The sequence below is a fragment of the Rousettus aegyptiacus genome, unplaced genomic scaffold, assembly GCF_014176215.1.
Source record: "Rousettus aegyptiacus isolate mRouAeg1 unplaced genomic scaffold, mRouAeg1.p scaffold_m13_p_5, whole genome shotgun sequence".
Taxonomy (NCBI): domain Eukaryota; kingdom Metazoa; phylum Chordata; class Mammalia; order Chiroptera; family Pteropodidae; genus Rousettus; species Rousettus aegyptiacus.
Genome location: NW_023416308.1, coordinates 16,786,430 through 16,805,508, shown reverse-complemented (window position 1 = coordinate 16,805,508; position 19,079 = coordinate 16,786,430). Strand labels below are relative to the sequence as shown.

The window sequence follows — 19,079 nt, the reverse complement described above, 5'->3', positions numbered from 1 at the left end:
TTAATTTCAAGCTTCATTAGAGACATGGGTGGAAAATGCATTTCAGAATTGAAAACAAACTAAAACAGAAAAACTAGTTGTGCAGAAATGTCATATTAAAAGGAGGAGAAAGGTAACTCATCTCAAGCTGGGCCAATATTTTCTTCAATTATGGGCATAACAACTGTGTATCCTGGACCCAAACACTGATGAACTTTTAATGTTATTTCTCTAGACTATATTTTATTGGTTTTCCCACAGAGTTTTTAATGAATTGAAAAAATGTTTGCCTAATATTTATATGGTATATATGCCAGTGCTAATGAATAGCAAATGATGAGCTTATGAAAGCAGCTATGTTGTGTACTGAGGGGTTGTTCTTCGTTATATACCACATAGCTAGCCCAGCAACAATATGGTCCTCACCTTGGTGCTGCTGGGGTCTCTGTGGTGCCCTGCAGACAGTCCTCCTGGTGGGCTTCTTTGTGCAGTAGTTGGGGAGCAGTATGGCCATGTATCTTCAAAGTTTTTTTTTCATAAGCTAGCATTACAACAGATTTTTTTACAAGTACTCTTACAATTCTACCACCAAAACCCATGGTTGTATTCATTTCTAACTCGTCCAATGTCCATATGTATATTTTATGTAGTTAGAGTTAAAGCATAATTGTTTCTATTTTACTAATTACTAAATGAATTAAACATTTTCCCATGTCGATTTATTGGTTCCTAATGTTCATTTTATTATATATAACATTTTGAAAGTCGTTGGACCATTGATTTAATTAATATTAATGAATATATTCTATCGTTTTAGCATTTAGGTTGTATGTCCTTAATTCTTACATTTTGTATAGAGAATTCAGGGGCACCGAGTGAGTTTCCTTCCCTCCCCCCTTTTAATGCTTGCCTCTGTACTAATTTGAGTAACATCATTTCTCTTAATACTTCTAAAAGTCTTAATGAGATTGAAGCCTCTCTTTTTTGGGAGGTTAAGCATTAGGAAAATGTGTTTTCATGGCTTGGTATGGAAAATCTCAAGCTATACAAAGAGAGAATGGTATAGTGATCTTATATATGTGTGTCAGTCAGCTGCGGTAATCATCAGTTCATGGCCACTTGTTTCTTCCAATTCCCTCACTCCCACCTCTTTGGATTATTTTGAAATAAATCTCAATCATTATAACAAGGGAAATTGTATTTTTGATTGCCTTCAAATACTAGTTTTACGAATAGTGACTGGAATTAACAATGGGGCTGATAATTAACTTCCACTTTTACATTTTGCTAAGTGTTCCTACACATATTTCACTCTTAGGAGTAGGTAGAGTTTTTTATCCTGGGATGCTGTATTTGAATTTAGTTCATAGGTATTTTGAGTCATCAGCAGTCTCTCTTCCCCATGTCCTTTAACTATATATCTTTAATGTTGGCTTCCCCTCTGAGTTATGGACTTATCTCTCTTACTTGCATAGGTCAGTCAATAGCAGAATCTTGTCTGGAACTGTACTGTGGTGACTGATCCTTTACAGGATTTTTGTAGGTGACCCCACTGACCTTATGGAGCTGATAGAGACTTAAATAAGTGTCGGATACTACAATGCTGGTGTTCCTCAGCAATACCAGGAAATCTACTTCATGGAATGCATTCTCTCTAGTACTGTTAAATTACTGTTTATAGCCTAGGAAGAATTTGTTTCCAGGCCTCTTATCAGGCCACCACTTGCCAGTTTTGTTCCCTTTGTCTCCTTCAAACTCCTTATTTGATCAGTCATCTCAAGTTTGGCCTCCATTTTTACTCATGAAATTTAGAAACTGTAATTAATTAGGTGGTTAATTCAATGTATGTTTAGCCAAGTAATGTTTTTTGAATCACCATTCTTCTAGAAAGTCAATGTGTAGTCGATCCTATGTTAATTAAATCCTTGGGAATTAAATGCATTTTTACATACAGAAGGAAGAAAAATCAGTTCCTAATAAGCCTTACAGATAATACGAACTGAGACAATATTTTAAAAAGAGAATTTATTTTATTTGACTATTAAATAATTATTATTTCATGCTCTTGTATTGCTGGTCTGATTTTCAGTTCTCTTATGTTGAAAATCATTCGTTCCATTTTCACTTTTTAGTAGCTACTGTGGTTATATACATTAGTCTGAATTAGCACTCAGGTGAATGTGCCAGCAAGAATAAAATGGTGTATAGCATCTATAGTTTTATTTATTTTAAGCCCTTTATTATAGTTCTGTGCTATTTAAAGATCAATTTTTTACTGGTCAAGGAGTCACTTAAATAATGGGTACCTCTGTAAAATGATCTTGAAGAGAATAAAACTTTGGCCTTTATACATTTATGTGAGTTAAGAAGTTAATGTGATGCCGAGAAGGCATGTTTACAGTGTCCTTTATGTAATAATTTTTAAAGCTTTTCCTCACATTTTTTAGTATTTTTCTACCTATCCCATGTTGGTTTATGAGAAAAACCTTCCTAAATTCAAGATTCTTCATATCTTTTATCTTTAGTTCTAAGAATAATCAATGTTCTTTTAAGTCAAGAGCTATCTCTTAAGAATGGAAATAGTATTGGTTAAAAAGAAAGGTAACACATGTAGGAAAATGAGTTTCTTTCATATATGACTTATGTCCTGTATTATTCCTTCACTTAATCATTGACCTAAGAGGAAAAGAGTGGAAAGGGATGAAAAGAGAAAAATTCTATGATGTCCTAAATTACAGCAGCCTGAGAGTGAGAGAAAGAGATAGGAATGGTTATCTAGTTAATAGCTGTGGGCCAACTAACAAGATTGCTTACACTCCTGAATGTGAGTTGGAACTTGATTCAAACTTTCAGGCATTTGTTAGCTAGCTGACCACTAGATGCCACAACATCCTGCATATGCATGAATTTTCAGGACTGTTGCCTGTAACCAATCAAAAGTAGTAAATATTTCTTCACAGACGGTGCTCCTATCATAGGACTGCCTGGTTTCACTTTTTTCTCCTGCCCCCTCCCCCCACCCCGCTGCCATTCATAGTCAATATAAGTTTTTGGAAAACAACCTACATCCTTCTTCACCAAAATAATGTATAGAAGCACCAGTCAACTCCAGGACGGTGGGCATATTGCCTCTTCCACCTAGTGCTGCTGCTGGTTTAAACTTCATGCTCTAGGACTGGTCCTTTTCTGGCTAGTGTACTGAGCCAAATAAACCCTTTCTTTCAGAAAAGCTTTTGGCTCTGAAAGATTTTTTGTTTAGCAGGCATGAAATGGAATAAATTGACATAAACCTTTTCTTCTAACAAGTTATTTAGATGATTATAGGAGTGGAGTCATTTTACAAACCTTTTAGCCCCTAGGTAATTATATTTTTGGAGGCTCCAAGCAAAATCACGTCAACCTTTCTAAAATCCGTTAACTTCATAAATGTTATTTTTGGTATAAGAAACAATATATTTTTATACTTTTGCTTTTGGCATTTATCAGCTATAATTTCTTGACAATCATGGTGAATACCTAGTGGTCCTAGGGAAGTGACACTATTATATGATTCGTTTTCAAATATAACATAAGTATTTAATAATAAAATTTTACAATTTTTGTAGCATTTCATGAACCATTTACAATTTCATTTGAAGCCACTAATTTCTTTCTACATTTTAAATATCAAGCTTTTAAAAAGGTCCTCAGAAAGTTTGTGCCTCAACATAAAGTAGACCCTTAGAGGGGATGAAATAGGCCAATTCATCTGGTAGCAAAAATGCTGTTTTTATGGGTGGTAGATGGGTGAGTGATTGTTACTCAAGTCTTTGTGTGGCTCTTACTGCTATAGATTAGCAGTAGGAGAATGGTTTTAGAGAAAGCCTGACTTCAGATGATACAGCTTTAATTGGTGTTTAATACTGGAGTATAATGAAGCAGCAGTACTCAAACTCTTTAGTCTGAGGACCTCTTTTTATCGTTTTAACTTATTGAGGACCCCAAAGAGCTTTTGTTTATATGGGATATTTTTGCCTGTATTTACTTTATTAGAAATTGAAACTGAGAAATCTTTAAAATGTTTATGAATTCATTTAAAATAATTAATTAAATATTAACAGAAATTAGATTTTTGATGAAAAGTAACTATTTCCTCATTCAAAACTAATGTAAAGTGGCATCATTTTACATTTTTACAAATCTCTTTAATGTTTGGCTTAATAGCCAGATTTTAGTATCTGCCTTGCATTCAATTTGTTACAATGTGTTGTTTGAAATCTATGGAAGTAATCCAGCCTCAAAGAGATATGAAATTAGAAAAAAGAAGTGTATTTTAATATAATTTAGATGACTGTGTGTATACTACACCAAAATTTGATGTGTAATGGTTCTTTAAAGGTAGAAAGGTTAGTTGCAATATGGAATCTGAACCATATCTGTGAACTTTTTGTGTTCTGTTACATTAAAACCATAGGTTTGTCTTATACTTTAAATGGGTCTTTTATTCATGCATAATTTTGTGATATCATGCATTGGTCATTTTGAACATAATGGCTCACTGAATAATGCAGGTCTTCCAAATATAGACATATTTTTCTATATAACTTCTTTCAAAAGTCACACAAGTTAGTTCAGTTCATGTGCCATTTAGATTAGAGTTTACTGCTGCTGCTTTTGAAATTGCCTTAATAGAAATTATTTTGTTATGTAAGACAAGAGATAGTGGTTCACACATTTTCATTTTGAGAAATTCAGTTTTTAAGCTTGCATTAAAAACAAAACAAAACAAAACCTTACTTTAACGGAAATTTCACATATAACCAAAGTAGTAGACAGTGTTATAATTGATGCAGGACAGGGCAAATTTCCCAGAGTGAGGGTCCTTTGGTGGAGTGTGGATGAGATGGACCCTGAATTCAGTTTATATATCATTCTTTAGTTCCCATTTCCTTTGATATGAACATACAGTGAGGAAGGAGAAAGGAAAGAGTATATAGCTTGAAAGACCAGACTCCCAGCCTTTAATCCATAGGTTCCCCATGGTTTTAGCCATAGGGAATGAATGACTTTATTTGTGTAAGGCAGCCACTTAAAGACACTGTTCCTGTTTCCCTTTCCACGGGTGTGGGGAAATAAGTTGTTAGCAATCGTAGTACAATTCTTCCTTTGTTCTGAAGGTGTCATCCTGGTCTGGCTGCAGGACCCATCAGCATATTGCAGTCTCTGGATGTAGCTTGATTAACAGTCCTCCCAACATTGTATTGAACCCCCATTTACCCAGTTTCATCAGTTATCCCTCATGGAAAGTCCTATTTCATTTTTGCCCCATTCACTTCCTCCTTACCTTTCTCTCTCCAGTTATTTTGAAGCAAATTCCAGACATCACATCATTTCATTCTTAAATAATTCAGAATGTATCTTTCAGAAATAAGAATTAAAGTTACAAATTAAAGACAAAACAGAACCACTATATCTTGATTTTTCTTATAAGTAATGTACTAACAACTTATTAGTGCTTAGTATAAATGTTCTTATAACTTTTTCACTTTTTTTTCTTTTTGCATTGGTGTGTTCTCTGTCTAGAGGCATTTAATATATTAGATGGAACACATTTGGGGATGACTATTTCTTTCTTGAGTTTTCTGCCTGTTCACTTTGGTTACTGGACTCTCATTGAGCTTACACTATTAAACATGGCAAAATAAAAAACCCAAATATGGATGACTAGGAGCTTTGAAGTTATTTAAAGGTTTTGGGTTTTCCTAGGATGAAGAGACTCGGCACAGTCTTGAGTGCATCCAAGCCAATCAAATCTTTCCCAGGAAGCAGCTGATCCGGGAGGATGAAAATCTTCAGGTAATTACAGGCCACTTTTGATCGTAAAATAAGTATTTAGCAGGTTAGTAATGTAGCAAAGCTAATGATTTGAAGTAATAGACTGTATAACGTATATGTTTTTTCCTAAACCATGCACATAAGTAGAAATGCAAGCTGGAAAACATCTCACTTAGACTTCTTTCCTGAGAATTCACTGTTTGAGATAAATGTGTCATTCCTTCATTAGTCTAGAATTTGAAAAACTAGGTATATTCAAATTTTGTGGGTATAAACCTATCCTCTTCAGGTCTCTTACCTACTTATATATTGTTTTAAGTTCAAGTGACAGAGGATTTATCATTTATTCACCTGACCTGTGTTTGAAGACTTTGCTTTACCACTTCAGAACTCTGAAGGGTTTCTTCTTTCATTTTGAAGGTTCCTTTCCTTGAACTTCATGGAGAAAGCACTGAATATGTGGGCCGTGCTGAGGATGCCATCATTGCCCTTTCTAATTACAGACTTCACATCAAGTTTAAGGAGTCTCTTGTTAATGTAAGTTCTCCCACTAAAATAGATAGAGAAAGAGAAGTCAAAAAATTTGTTTATGTTCTCAAAGAAAGGAGTATTATACAGGTTTGGGTGTGAAAACATTGTGTGCTCTGCTTTTCTCTTACTTTATTTAGCACCCAGGGGACACTAGGTTAGCAAACATTTCTTACATCTGATTTAAAGTGATAATGTAGTTGTCAGTTGAGGTGTCCATTGTTTTGTAACACTGAATGATTTGTGCCAAGTGATGCTATTATCATTAAGCTTTATAAAGGTACAAAAGCTATATAGACTTTTATTCTTCAATATTAGTAGTTACTGCTACTTCAGTTTAGATAATTTCCTGGACTATAATATCAAATGATGAGATGTACTTTAAAACTCAGTGCAGACTGTCATTATAGGATGAAGTTAGTCTAATGGCTTCTTAGTGATATAAGTATAGATGTTAAATACAGTGTATATTTGCATAATGGACTCTCTTACTGAAGAAAAGGAAGCCTCTCAGTTCTCAAGAGTGCATTTACCCTTTTCAGTTATGTGGATATTCTCAGTGAACTGGTTCTTCTAGTGCGTTGCCATTATTAATAGCTTTCCGTTAATGTGCCTTTCACCACAAAGGCACAAAAGTTCATGTACTTCCACCAAATGAATGCCCCTCCCTTCTTGACTTGCCAGCATTGTGCTTTTCTACACTTTGGTTCTAGTTCAAAAAGTGTGTTATGACATCTTTAAAAAGCTCAAGACTATACTTTCATTCAGAGTGTGTGTTTTGGGATTCATTTGGGTTCTTTGAAATATGTCACTTTTAAGTTCATTTTATTCAGTGGCCAAAAGTTACCTAACTCCTTCATCACATTCTTTTCTTTGTCAAAAGACTCAAGTGGCTGCCGTTTTCTTTGTAGTTTGCTTTTATTATTTATTTAGTATCTATTATATTCTTTCTAGGTAAGCATTTAAATCCAGGAGCCATGTGGCTTGAATTCCTTTTGGCTTCTGGATTTGAGCTATAATCATAGCTATTATGTTAGTTTTCTGTTCATCAGTTAAAAATACGCATCAGCTTCATCAAGGAAAGAAGCGTGTTGTATTTTCATTCCATATAGCACTGTGTTCAGAAGGGTCCATTTGGAATTGGGTGGTCATAATAGAAGGGGACAGGATAGAAACTCCTATAAAACCCCAGCAACCGGAAACTCCCCACCAGCTACTATGAAGGTAATGACAGTACTGTAATAGTCTTCATTTAGCCATGGTCAGCTATGGTCTGAAAATACCAAATGGAAAATTCCAGAAATAAACAATTCATAAGTTTTAATTTGGGCACCATTTTGAATTGTGTGATGAAATCTCATGCCTTTCCCAGTGGCCCCAAAGTGCAAGAGTAGTGATTCCAGCAATTTATATATGCCAAAGAGGAACCAGAGTGCTTCTTTGAAAAGGGGTGTACAGTAGTTCCCCCTATCCTCAGGGGATATGTTATGTGCTTCTTTGAAAAGGGATGTACAGTAGTCCCCCCCATCCTCAGGGGATTATGTGCCAAGGCTCCCAGAGGAAGTCTAAAATTGCAGATAGCGCTGAACCCTGTATATACTATGTTTTTCCCTATACATACATACTTATGATAAAGTTTAATTTATAAATAAGGCACAGTAACAGATTAACAATAACTAATAATAAAATAGAACACCAATAAAAATATACTGTAATAAAAGTTATTTGAATGGCTTTCAGACCATTATTAAGTAAAATAAGGGTTACTTGAACACAAGCACTGATACTGTGGTGGTCAATCTGATAACTGAGAGGGCTACTAAGTGAGTAATGGGCAGGTAGCTTATACTGTGGATATACTGGACAAAGGGGTGATTCATGTCCCTGGTGGGATGGAGCAGGACAGTGCAAGGTTTTATTACACTACTCAGAATAGCACATAATTTAAAATTTCTGAATTGTGTATTTCCGGATTTTTCATTTAAATTTTCAGGCCACAAGTTTACCATGGTTAACTGAAACTGTGGAAATTATGGGGATAGGGGATTACTGTATGTATAGGAAAAAACGTATATATAGACTTTGGTACTATCTACGGTTTCAGGCATCCACTAGGGGTCTCAGAACATATCCCCCATGGGTAAGGGAGTGGGGGACTACTGTAACAAGCAGAATTACCCAATTTAATTTTGTGTTTAGATTGTGTTTAAATGATTGCATATGGGGATGGTATAGTTTCATATCATTGCATTTTTCCATACAGTCCCCTATTTCTCAGCTTATTAGTTTATGGTGAAGTATTTTAGGGACTATTTTTAGGTTTATTTGAAAATAGTGTCTTTTGTAGGGAAAGTATGGATCCAGTCATGTCATTCACCAGCCTAAAGCCTGTCGGTGTTTCTTTACTACTTTTAAGATGAAATCACTTAGCATGGTATCAGATTCAGTGGTATATGATTCTTGGTCCCTGCCAGCTTATCTGTTTGTTTCCCTTTTTTCTCTTCTCCCCTTGGTGTTAGTAAAACTACCCTCCTTGGACTATTCAGCTATATCTCACACTTCTGAGTTCTTTCTCTTCTCTCCTGCCCAGGGAACTTCTCTTCGTCTGCCAAAACTCAATTCAGGTGATAACTTCTGTGAAGCTTTTCTCAGTCCCAGTTCCCTCCCTGGCAATTTATGACACTCCTCTGGCTTCTTCTATATTTTGAACACACCTTTACAGCATTTACCAGATATCTTACAATTTTTTGGTTATTCATCTTGTATCTTTAGAATCCAACATGTTTCCTCATGCCATAATATTCAGTAAATATTAAGTGCATTGGAGTTAATATGGGTTTAAATGGATATTAGACCATTTTTAAACTCCTTTTAGATTTAAAGCTCATTTTAAAACGACATATCTATGTGAATAGGCCTGTGTCATTGTCTCTAACAATAGCTGGATAAGTAGGTTGTTTACTGGAATTGTTGGTCCCCCTTTGTGGTTGAGATACAATGCTGAAGAAAACTTGCCACTGTTCTAATTTTTGACCCATTTCTTCACCTAAGAGTATTTTCTGATTTAGCATTATAACCCTCTAAGGCATAGAGCCTGCATGTCACTTAAAAAACACCAGATAATGGCAATGCACAAAAAAGATGATCGTGCAAGAATATTTTGGCATTGCAGTGACTTTAAAAATTTCAGATTGAGAGAGACTAGGACTTCTCTATACAAATAAATTAATATATACATGGCTAAGGTTCCTGATGTGTGGTTACTCCAGGAAACAGTGGCTCCTCCTGCACTAGGTCCCTAATGGAGACCAGAGAGTTGGTGGTGTTGCCTCTCCTGCCTTCCTTTTCTCCCTCAATGGATTAGTATTTCAGTAAAATATGTGAGGTTAAGAAACCCCTTTAATGTTATTAAGTCTAAATCAAACGTATTTGAACCATCAAAGCTCAGATATACTGGAATTTTGCATGCTTTTAAATCAATATCTATTTAGCACTTTAGAAAGTAACTTACTATCAAGTTTTAAATGACTACGTGATATTTTATGTTCTCAAATTTTTCTTTTTGGTGGCAAAATTGGTATTCGAGATTACATTTTTCTGGTGTACAGCATAATTTGATATTTGTATGCATTGCCTAATGATCACCACTCTGTCTAGTTACTATTCATCACATATATTCTCTTAATTTCACAGCACATTGAGTGAAAGGTGTCTGTAGATTTAGTTACCATAAACGTCATTACTTTAATCCACTCACATTCACTGGATACTAAGTTTCCAATTCCTAGGATAAAGAACCTTTGTAGTAGAGTTCATTAGTAGCATTTAAGATAATGAATCACTTTGCCCTAACTATATTTTTACATATATAAAAGTATATTTCTTTGATGCTCAGCTAATTTATAAACAAGTAAGTGTTCAAATGGAATTCATGAAAGTTTAAAACAATTTTTGTTGTGTAATTCAATAGACTGCCTCTCAATCTACTGCTTCTGAAATCCCAGTAAGTAGCATGAGAAACCTAGGCATTTTTTGCACATGTGTTGTGGAACAGATTGGCTTTGAATGTCAGATGCTCACCTTGCAAATCAGCAAAATGTGTCCTCTCTGCATGAGTCCCTTCCCTTTTACTAGACAAAGTTCTAGTGGTATGTTATAATGAGAACAATTTGTATGATGAAGATAAGCCCCCACAGCTTGTATATAAACAGATGGAATTGTGACTATCAACTAGAAATCATTTGTAAAAATTAATGTTAATATTTAAAAAAGGACATTAAAACTTTGTTTCTAGGCTGATCTGTTAGTGCTTCTTAGGAAAAAGGTGGAAATGTAGCAGATGGAAACACCATTCTTAGCATTTTTCCATTGTCTAACTGTAGTACTTAAAAATCTTTATTCCGCAAGCATCAGTAAGAAGTTATTATTAACACTTAATGCACTTGGGCCTCAGCATTCATATATACCAGCAAGAGGCGTTTGAAACCAGTGCTGGAAGAATAGCCTGTAAATATCAAAGATAAGTAATAAAAAAAAATTTGTTTATTTTACCTGCGACAGTCTTCTTTTTTGGACTGGTTTTTAAATAAGATTTAATGCCCATATATTCTATAGTTTATTACAGATTTTAGGTCTAGAATCATTACTTGTTTTATTGTCACTGTTATTGCCATTTTTACTTCATATGCGTATATAAGATTAGAATTTTCCATTTTTAACTTCCAGTGCTTAAAAACAGTACATATGTGCATGCGTTTGTGGGCACCTCTCCTCCACACACACACCATACCCCTACTCCCCCAGAAAGAGATAGTACTGTGGATTTTTAATACCTCTGCATGTCTATCAAGTTCTTTAATTGCTGCTCTTTTGCTTTTTTTAGATTGATGCTCTTATGAGTTTTGGTGTTCTTGATGTAACTTCTGGCCTTTTGAGAAGTCGTTTAATAGCACTGAGTATGTTTTATGCATTGTTTTGAGCATGAGTTTGGTGAAATTAATTAGTGGAAAAGCACTGTAAAGGGAGATAGAATTACCTGGAAGGTAGAAGGAAGAGGAGAAAAGAGCAAAAGGAAAATGAGTTGCTACAAAACATTTGAGTTAGTGGACTAGAGAGGATTTGAATGTGACTTTAGACTTTTTACTACTCTTCTATGGATAGAATTGCCTTGCAGGAATCTTGGTTTAGATTCTGTTTTCCTTGTGAAGATTTCTGGTAAAGAGACTTTGATTGTGAAAGAAAAACTAGAGTTCATACAGAAGGGAAGAACAATCTTAGAGGAAGAAAGGTGCACCGTATATAATGGAAGGAGCCCGGCTGGAGGACAGACGTGGATTCTGGTTCCAAATTTGTCACTAGCTAATAGTGTAGTGGCTGACCTTCCTGGGCTGTAAAATGGTCTGGCCCTTGAATCTGTAATTGTTTGCTTATGAGGTTGGTATTGGGTATGTCTAGTTATAGAAATGTTAAGAGATCCTCTTCACATATGAGGAAAGTTGAGACACCTAAAGCAGTGGAGTAGGCCTTAGAAAATATAGAAAAACTTAGTATGTTTTGGTTGGCTAGATGAAGAGGAAAAGAATGCCTTTTCCGCTTTTTTAGAAGAGGAGGCAATCTGTGGAGAGCACATTGAAGGTGGGTACGTTGAGGTATAAAGGAGAAAAAAGGGAGACATTCATTTGATATAAAATCAGGTATTTCTCTTTTATATGTTCCTGTTCTTGCTGCATATTACACTTCCCTGCATGTAACAATCTGCATGAGTTTTAAAATCTGCTGTTTTCCATATCTATGACTTAAGTATACATGGTGGTTTCTGGTGACTTGCCTAGTATCTGCATATTAGCAACCAACTTTTAATTTTTCCTTAAATTTGCAATGTTAAAATACATGAAAATTTCTACATCAAATGCATTTTAGGTAGCATATCTTTTTCATGCTCTAAGATGTTTCATTATTCTTATTCCAGAAGTCTGGGCATAGGCCCTTGGGCTCTGGTCCAGTAGGGGGGATGTAACTTACCTGTTCTTTGTAGCAAAGTAGCACAGGTTGGTCCATCTTCTGCAGCAGCTGTTAATAGCTTTAGTTAGTTTTCAAGTAATCGCAGGGGACCTGTGATGCAGGTGACTGCTGAGAGAGCAGCCTTTCCACGTGGATTTGTAAAGTTCACTCTCTGCACACCACGTTCTTCCTGTGCCTGGGAATTTCTAAGCTGTGACTATCCAAGGTTCAGAAAGCAGAAGCCGGTGTCATATAGGAAGGTGAGAAGCTTGTCCAAGTAAGTCTGGAAGAAGGCAAAGTTTAGTTGGTAAAATTTTAGAAAATTGGCATTAGAGCTCAGGCCTTTTGTCAGGCTGGTAGCCACTTTTTTTTGCAGGGCAAGGTGGGCATTGGAGAAGGGAGAGGGAAGTACATAAAAAAGAAAAAAACAATGTGAGAGTCTGTTACAGGGCTCCCTAAAGACTGTCCTGAGAATAAATCAGTGTCCTCTTCTTAATCTCTTATTCCTCCTCCTTTACAGGTTATCCCTACTGATACACTCTTGTTGATTTCCTTCTTAGATGTACAGCTCTTGAATTTTTAGCCAGTTTAGCTTCAATTTCCCACAGCACCTTGGGATTAAGGACTTAAACAAAAGCAGCGGGCCAGTGCTCCTTTTACTCTCAAACAGGCAAGATTTCATAGTCTTTCTCTTACTCTCAGTTCTATTATAAGTGTAAGGGAATTTTATTGGTTATAAGACTTAGAAATAAGTAATAAGGTTCTAAGTAAGAAGGCACTGAGGTGGAAACTCCCAGCCAATATCTGATTATTATTATTATTATTTTGCTTTCTTTTCTTTTTTAAAATCCCTTCCCCAATTTCTGTCTCTTTGCCCCGGACATCCAGCACTGGGCTTATTTTTGCTTTCCACATCCTTGTTCTTAAGAGTTCTCTGCTGACTCTGGCAACTGCATGGTGGGACAAGGTTTCTGAAACTGGCTCAGCTAACATGGGGCCACCCTGTGCAGGCAGCACTCTTTTGTTTCTGTCTCTGTTGGAGGAGACTGCCTTCCTTTTCTCATGCTAAACACGAATTATTTGAATGCTACTTGGAACTCCCAGAGCCACATTTTGGCCAGCATGATAGAGCCACATTTTGGCTAGCATGATACACTATAAGAGACAGTGGTCTACCCTTTTCCAAGGAGTGAGAGTATTTATTGTTATTTTACCAGGCTCTTTTTAGAAGTTTTGGAAATTGCTTTTTGAAGGCAGGGGTTGAGTCAGGATGAGTAGAGGGACAGGGGGAGGAGTCTCTTGTGTCAACTTGAGGTTTTGTCACCCTGTTCAGATGCCTTCTCTCCTATCTGTCTCCCTTCTCTGATCCTCTTTACTGTTGTATTTACTCCTGTGTTCATTATAGTCTGCTGACCAGATTGGTAGGGAGACAATGATTTTAGCTTGCTTATATCTCAAGCCCCACTTGGCAAACAGGGCTCCTTAGCTGGTCTTTTAAAGCAAATCAGACTTAGTGAGTTTTAGGATCTTTGGCCACTCTGGCCTGCTTTCTCCTCCTTGATACCTGCGTCTGTTCTTTTGAGCAGAAAGCCTGACCAGCAGCTCCTGTCCCATTGTCTTTTCTGTACAACCTGCAGGCATTTTAGACATCTATCTAGTCTTTTTCAGGATGCTCCTTTGCTGACACAAAGCCCAAGCTTACTTTGTCATTTGGGGCAAACGAAAAGTATAGTCTTATTAGCACCTCAATTGTAGTTTATTTCTGTAAACAAGACAAGATTACCATTCTGGTTCCCTTCAGCTTCTGTGTCATTGCAAATCACAGCTAGTTATAGCATCTAAAGTAGTTCTTTGAGTGATGGGTTTATGAGTTTGATGCCTGAAAGATGACCTGTTTTCCTGTTCTTCCAGAGGTGGTGCCGCCTCCTCATGATTTGAGGCCTTTGATTTAGAGATAAAGGAAACCCCTAATTCACCCAGTAGTAAATCACTTGAGCACTGTCAATCCAGATAAATTACAGTTCTGTTTGCTTTTTTCCTGTGTGAAGCTTTTCAGTCACTCCTGTTAGAAACATTGAAGAACTGCAGGGTTGATGCCTTTTTGACTAAGGGGACTTTATCTTTTTTAATTGCAGGTTCCTTTACAGCTTATAGAAAGTGTCGAATGCCGAGATATATTTCAACTTCATTTGACTTGCAAAGACTGCAAAGTTATCAGGTATGTGGTGTGTTTAGTGTGGAAAATACTTTTTAAAGAATAGATCCATGGGGTTTGGTAACAGAAAAACAGTTTTTGAGGGTCAGCCTTGTTAGGAATATTTTTCTGAGTAGTTAGTGTCTGAAATATTTCACCTTTAAGTTACTTTGCAATTTGAAAGGTATTTTTAAATTTTTTATTTGGACATTTCAAATTTACAAAAAATGCAAAAATGTAAATATATAAAGAATACCAGTATTGTTAACATGTTATCCCATTTGCTTTTTCATTTGCAGGAGCCCTGCGTGTGTGTGTGTGTGTGTGCGCGCGCGTGTGCGTGTGTGCGCTCACATGCGAGTGCAAGAGAGAGAGGGTGGGGGGGAGAAAGGGAGGGAGAGAAATATTCTTTTCCTAAGTGATTCTAAAGTAAATTAATATAGTCATGGCTTTGCACCTTGAAATGCTTCATTGTGTTTTCCTAAGAATAGGGATATTTTCTTACATAACCATAGTATCATTATCAACTTCACTATTTTACACGTATAATACTTTTATCCAATCTACCAACCCTGTTCCAATTTTGTCAGTTGACATAATAATGCCTTTTATAGCATTTTCCCTCAACCCTACCTCATTCAAAACAGGATCCAGTCAAGAACAGATACTACATTTAGTTGCCATGATTCTATAGCCTTCTTTAATCTGGAACATTTTTCTCCACCTTTCTTTGTCTTTTATGACATTTTGAAGAATACTCTTATTTTAATAGACTGTTTCTTATTATGTGTCTGTCCAGTATTTCCTCATTAAATTAAGGTGATCCATTCTCAGCTAGACTGCTATATGTATGAAGTTGTGTCCTTTTCAAGGTGTTATATTACGTCTGGAGGCAAACAGTGTCCATCTATTTCTATTGGTGATGTTAATTTTGATAACGCTATCAAGGTGTCACCTGCTTTCTATATGATTTCTATTTTTTCTCCCTTGCAACTAATAAATTGTCTCCGGAAGGCACTTTAAGACATTGCACATTCCTGTTCTCATAAAATTTCTCCATAGGTTTAACTTCCATTAATGTTGTTGTTGTTGTTGTTGTTTTTGATCTGATCTTTACTATAATTGTTGCAAAATAATACCTGAAATTCTTTTTTAAATTTAGTAGCTCTGCAAGTTTTAAATTCTCTAGGTTTTTACTTTATCTCTTTGACTTATTCTGGAGTGCCAGTAAACATTGTGTTGGCATATTGATGAGTCACATTGATTGGGACAAGGGAGAGGTTTAAGTGACCTCCTTGGTTTTAAGGTAAATATTTAAATTGCTTTTTATCCATTGAGATTGGGCTTGCTTTTGGTAGTTACTTGCTACAACTCACAGTTTAAAAACCTATTAATTACACAATTTTAAACACCGTCTGCATTTGAAAAGGTATTTCTTGCACTAATTATTTTAACCTCCTAGTTATATATACTGAAAATTGCAATTGATAATAGAATTATTTTGTTCTTTACATGGTCACAACTAAATACTGTATATCTTATTTTGGATCTGAAGTTGTTGATTTATTCTAATTGCTAAATAGACAGATTTTGAAATTATTCCCTGACTGGCTGAAAGTATTGATGTGATTTTGAGTTCAGTCTAATATATTGTAACAAAACAAAAAGAACTACTCTAAACATATTTCTTGAAAGGGACAACTATACAGCTTTGATGGAAGAAGTAGAATGAAATTTCACTCATGGAAGAGAATGACTGCCATTTTACTTTAATAATTGACATTCATCAGTCTCAGAAGAGATTTCATTAGTCTTATAAAATTAGGTTTTTACATGTCTGGCTTTCTTCTTTTTGAAATTTTTCCACCATTGACTAAAATTTGTTGGCCTGTTTTTATTATAAAAAATAAACATGTGAATTACCATCTCTCATGCTTTCTTGACTATAGTTGTCACTTTACCATAAGTACGCACTCTTGAAATGGTGGCTTCCCTTAGGTTTCATTGTCAGCTGTCTTCTGATAGCATCCATACTTGTTTGGTTTTACAAAGGTGTCAGTTCTCAACCTTTGAGCAGTGTCAAGAGTGGCTTAAGAGACTGAACAACGCAATCCGACCACCTGCTAAAATAGAAGATCTCTTCTCATTTGCGTACCATGCTTGGTGCATGGAAGTCTACGCCAGTGAAAAAGAGCAACATGGAGACCTGTGCAGACCAGGTAGGCCTTTCTTAAATATGCAGATGGTGGCTTTATAGAACTGCTACTCAAGTTACCCTTAACAGGAAATGGGACTCCTATGCATTTATGTCAGTATATATTTTGTGCAGCACCTAGTGTGTGCCCAGTATTCCCCTAAGCTCAGCAGAACATGTTTTCTGCATTTCAGGGGAAGGAAAGAACATTAGACATGGCATCACAATCTACTGGGCCTCAGAACCAACTGTAGTAAGATTTGATGGGTGTTACGGAAGCCTAATGGAAGGGAGCCATGAGCGTTGTATACAGGTCTGGGAAGACTTCACGTTAGAAGTGGCTTTAAGAGTAAGCTTTGAAGGTCAAGTGAGAATTCATTGTTTAGAGAATGGAGAAAAGAATGATAGAGCAAGTAGCATAAACAAAGATACAGAGGTGTATGGTTAGGTCACAGAATGGTGGAGTATAAAATGGCCTTTTACTGTTTTTGAATTTTTAAGTCATAGATTACCTATTATCATCCCTTTCATCCCGTAGATGATAAAACAGAGGTCCAGAGAAACCAGGTAACTTTCCGCAGGACAAACAGAAACTGAGCCTATACTAGATGCTGTACTTCCTGATTCCTCATTAAATCTTTGTCCCACTCACCATTTTTCTCTTCAGCTTTGACCAAGTTCATGGTATTTTCCTGCATGTAGTTGTCAGTGAACTTTATGTTGCTATAAATAGAACTTTGCTGGTGCAACATTGAATCTTTAGTGTCTCTAGTTTGGGAGCAGTCGTAAATAACTAAGCAGTGAAAAGTTGTGAGCTTCCTTCCAATAAAGTTTACTCCTGTCACTTTTTTTTTATAAATCTCATTTTTTCAATCCTAAATCTTCAATTTAATAATTCTGTCCTGGGTCATTTTAAACATTTGAGGCTCGTCTAGCTATGCTTGCATCACTTTGTTCCCCGGCTCATTCACTGGTTGAAGCTTTTGGTTCATATTCTTGTTAGATTAAATTATAACAAACAAGCATTATTTATTTTTAAAGATTGTTTGATATGTAGTTTTACTTGGCCCTCATGATCTCATCAGACAGGCAAGATAGGCTAGTATCTCTATTTTGGGAGCCAAAGAAGATTCAAAGAGGTAAAGCATAATAGGCAGACAGAGTTAGGACTTAAACTCACTTCTCAGCTGTTTAGAGCTGCCTGGACGGGGTACTTTCGATACAGAGATGAAAAAACAAAGGCACCTGCCAATTGTTGAGCCTCCAGAATCTAATCTTTCTACGAGCCTGGTCAGGCCAGTGGAACCCAAAGTCATCCATAAGAGACCACACCAGACCTTGGAATATTAGGAGAACGTGCTTTTTAAACATTTTCACTTCACCCCCTTCCCCATTAAATCTGTCCTTTTCTTTTTTCTTCTTCATTGAGATGCCATAGTATCTTTTGTTTGCTTGTTTCTTCCTCTTTTAAAGTTTTTTTAAGGTAAAGGTTATACACAATAAAATGCACAAATCTTATGTGTACATTTGCTGAGTTTTTAATCATTACATCTTATTAAATTTTTAGTCTCTACGGCCTCCTAGGGTAATGAAGTTAATGAGTGTATCTTGCTACATTGTGTTATAGAAGAACTTTGATTTAAGACTCTTAACTCCAAAGGCATTCCCTAGTTTTGTGTTGCCAGTGTTTAGTTAATGGGCTTGCTTTCTTCTAACCTGTTCTCTCACAATCACAGACTGAAAATTCCTCATCTTTTTAGGTCATTCTTCATTCCCTTGATAATTTTATATTCTTTTTGGATTTGAGCCAGCTCTTAGCGATATCCTAAGATGTGCCGGGTCAGAACTTCACTCATGTCTTTTAATTATGGATTGCTTTTTCCTGAGCTGGGATTACTTTGATCTCCAGGTCCTTCCCTTTCTGATGATATTTGGTATTCTTTGGCAACCAGCCCTTAGAGATGTCTACAGTATCCTTTGTCTTTTCATGGGTTTGTGATGGATGAAGGCATTAGGGGGTAATGTACTGACTTTGGAACTAGAAAAAACAAGTTAAAGTCATACTCTACCAGTTCAAAAAATAGTACCAGACAAGCCATTTATCCTCTCGGTACTTTCCTTTGTTTTTCAAACTGAAACATTCTCGTTCGTTTTGTCCAAGCTGGTCTGGGTATCTTGAGATTAAATCTGTTATGCTGGAGTTCAAGTCAGTAAATGTTTGACTAACTCCCCTATGCCATGCTTGTGAAAACGTTTTTGAAAATTATGAATTTGCAAGGTGGTGCCATGCCATTGTAACTGATTGGAACGTCTCTGTGAGTAAAGGTTGTATTTCGTTTCTTCCCAATGTAATACAATGCATATCAAAGT

The 19,079-nt window shown here is 36.1% G+C and overlaps 1 protein-coding gene across 10 annotated transcripts in view; it reads left to right on the top strand.

Moving 5' to 3' along the window:
* MTMR3 (myotubularin related protein 3) overlaps nt 1-19,079 on the top strand; it is a 116,544-nt gene that overhangs the window by 67,076 nt on the left and 30,389 nt on the right. For all 10 annotated transcript variants that reach the window (XM_036221471.1, XM_016164300.2, XM_036221474.1 and 7 more), the window contains 4 exons: nt 5,725-5,814; nt 6,214-6,330; nt 14,457-14,539; nt 16,568-16,734. In XM_036221471.1, the coding sequence (XP_036077364.1) occupies nt 5,725-5,814; nt 6,214-6,330; nt 14,457-14,539; nt 16,568-16,734 (457 nt within the window). The remainder of the gene's footprint in view (nt 1-5,724; nt 5,815-6,213; nt 6,331-14,456; nt 14,540-16,567; nt 16,735-19,079) is intronic.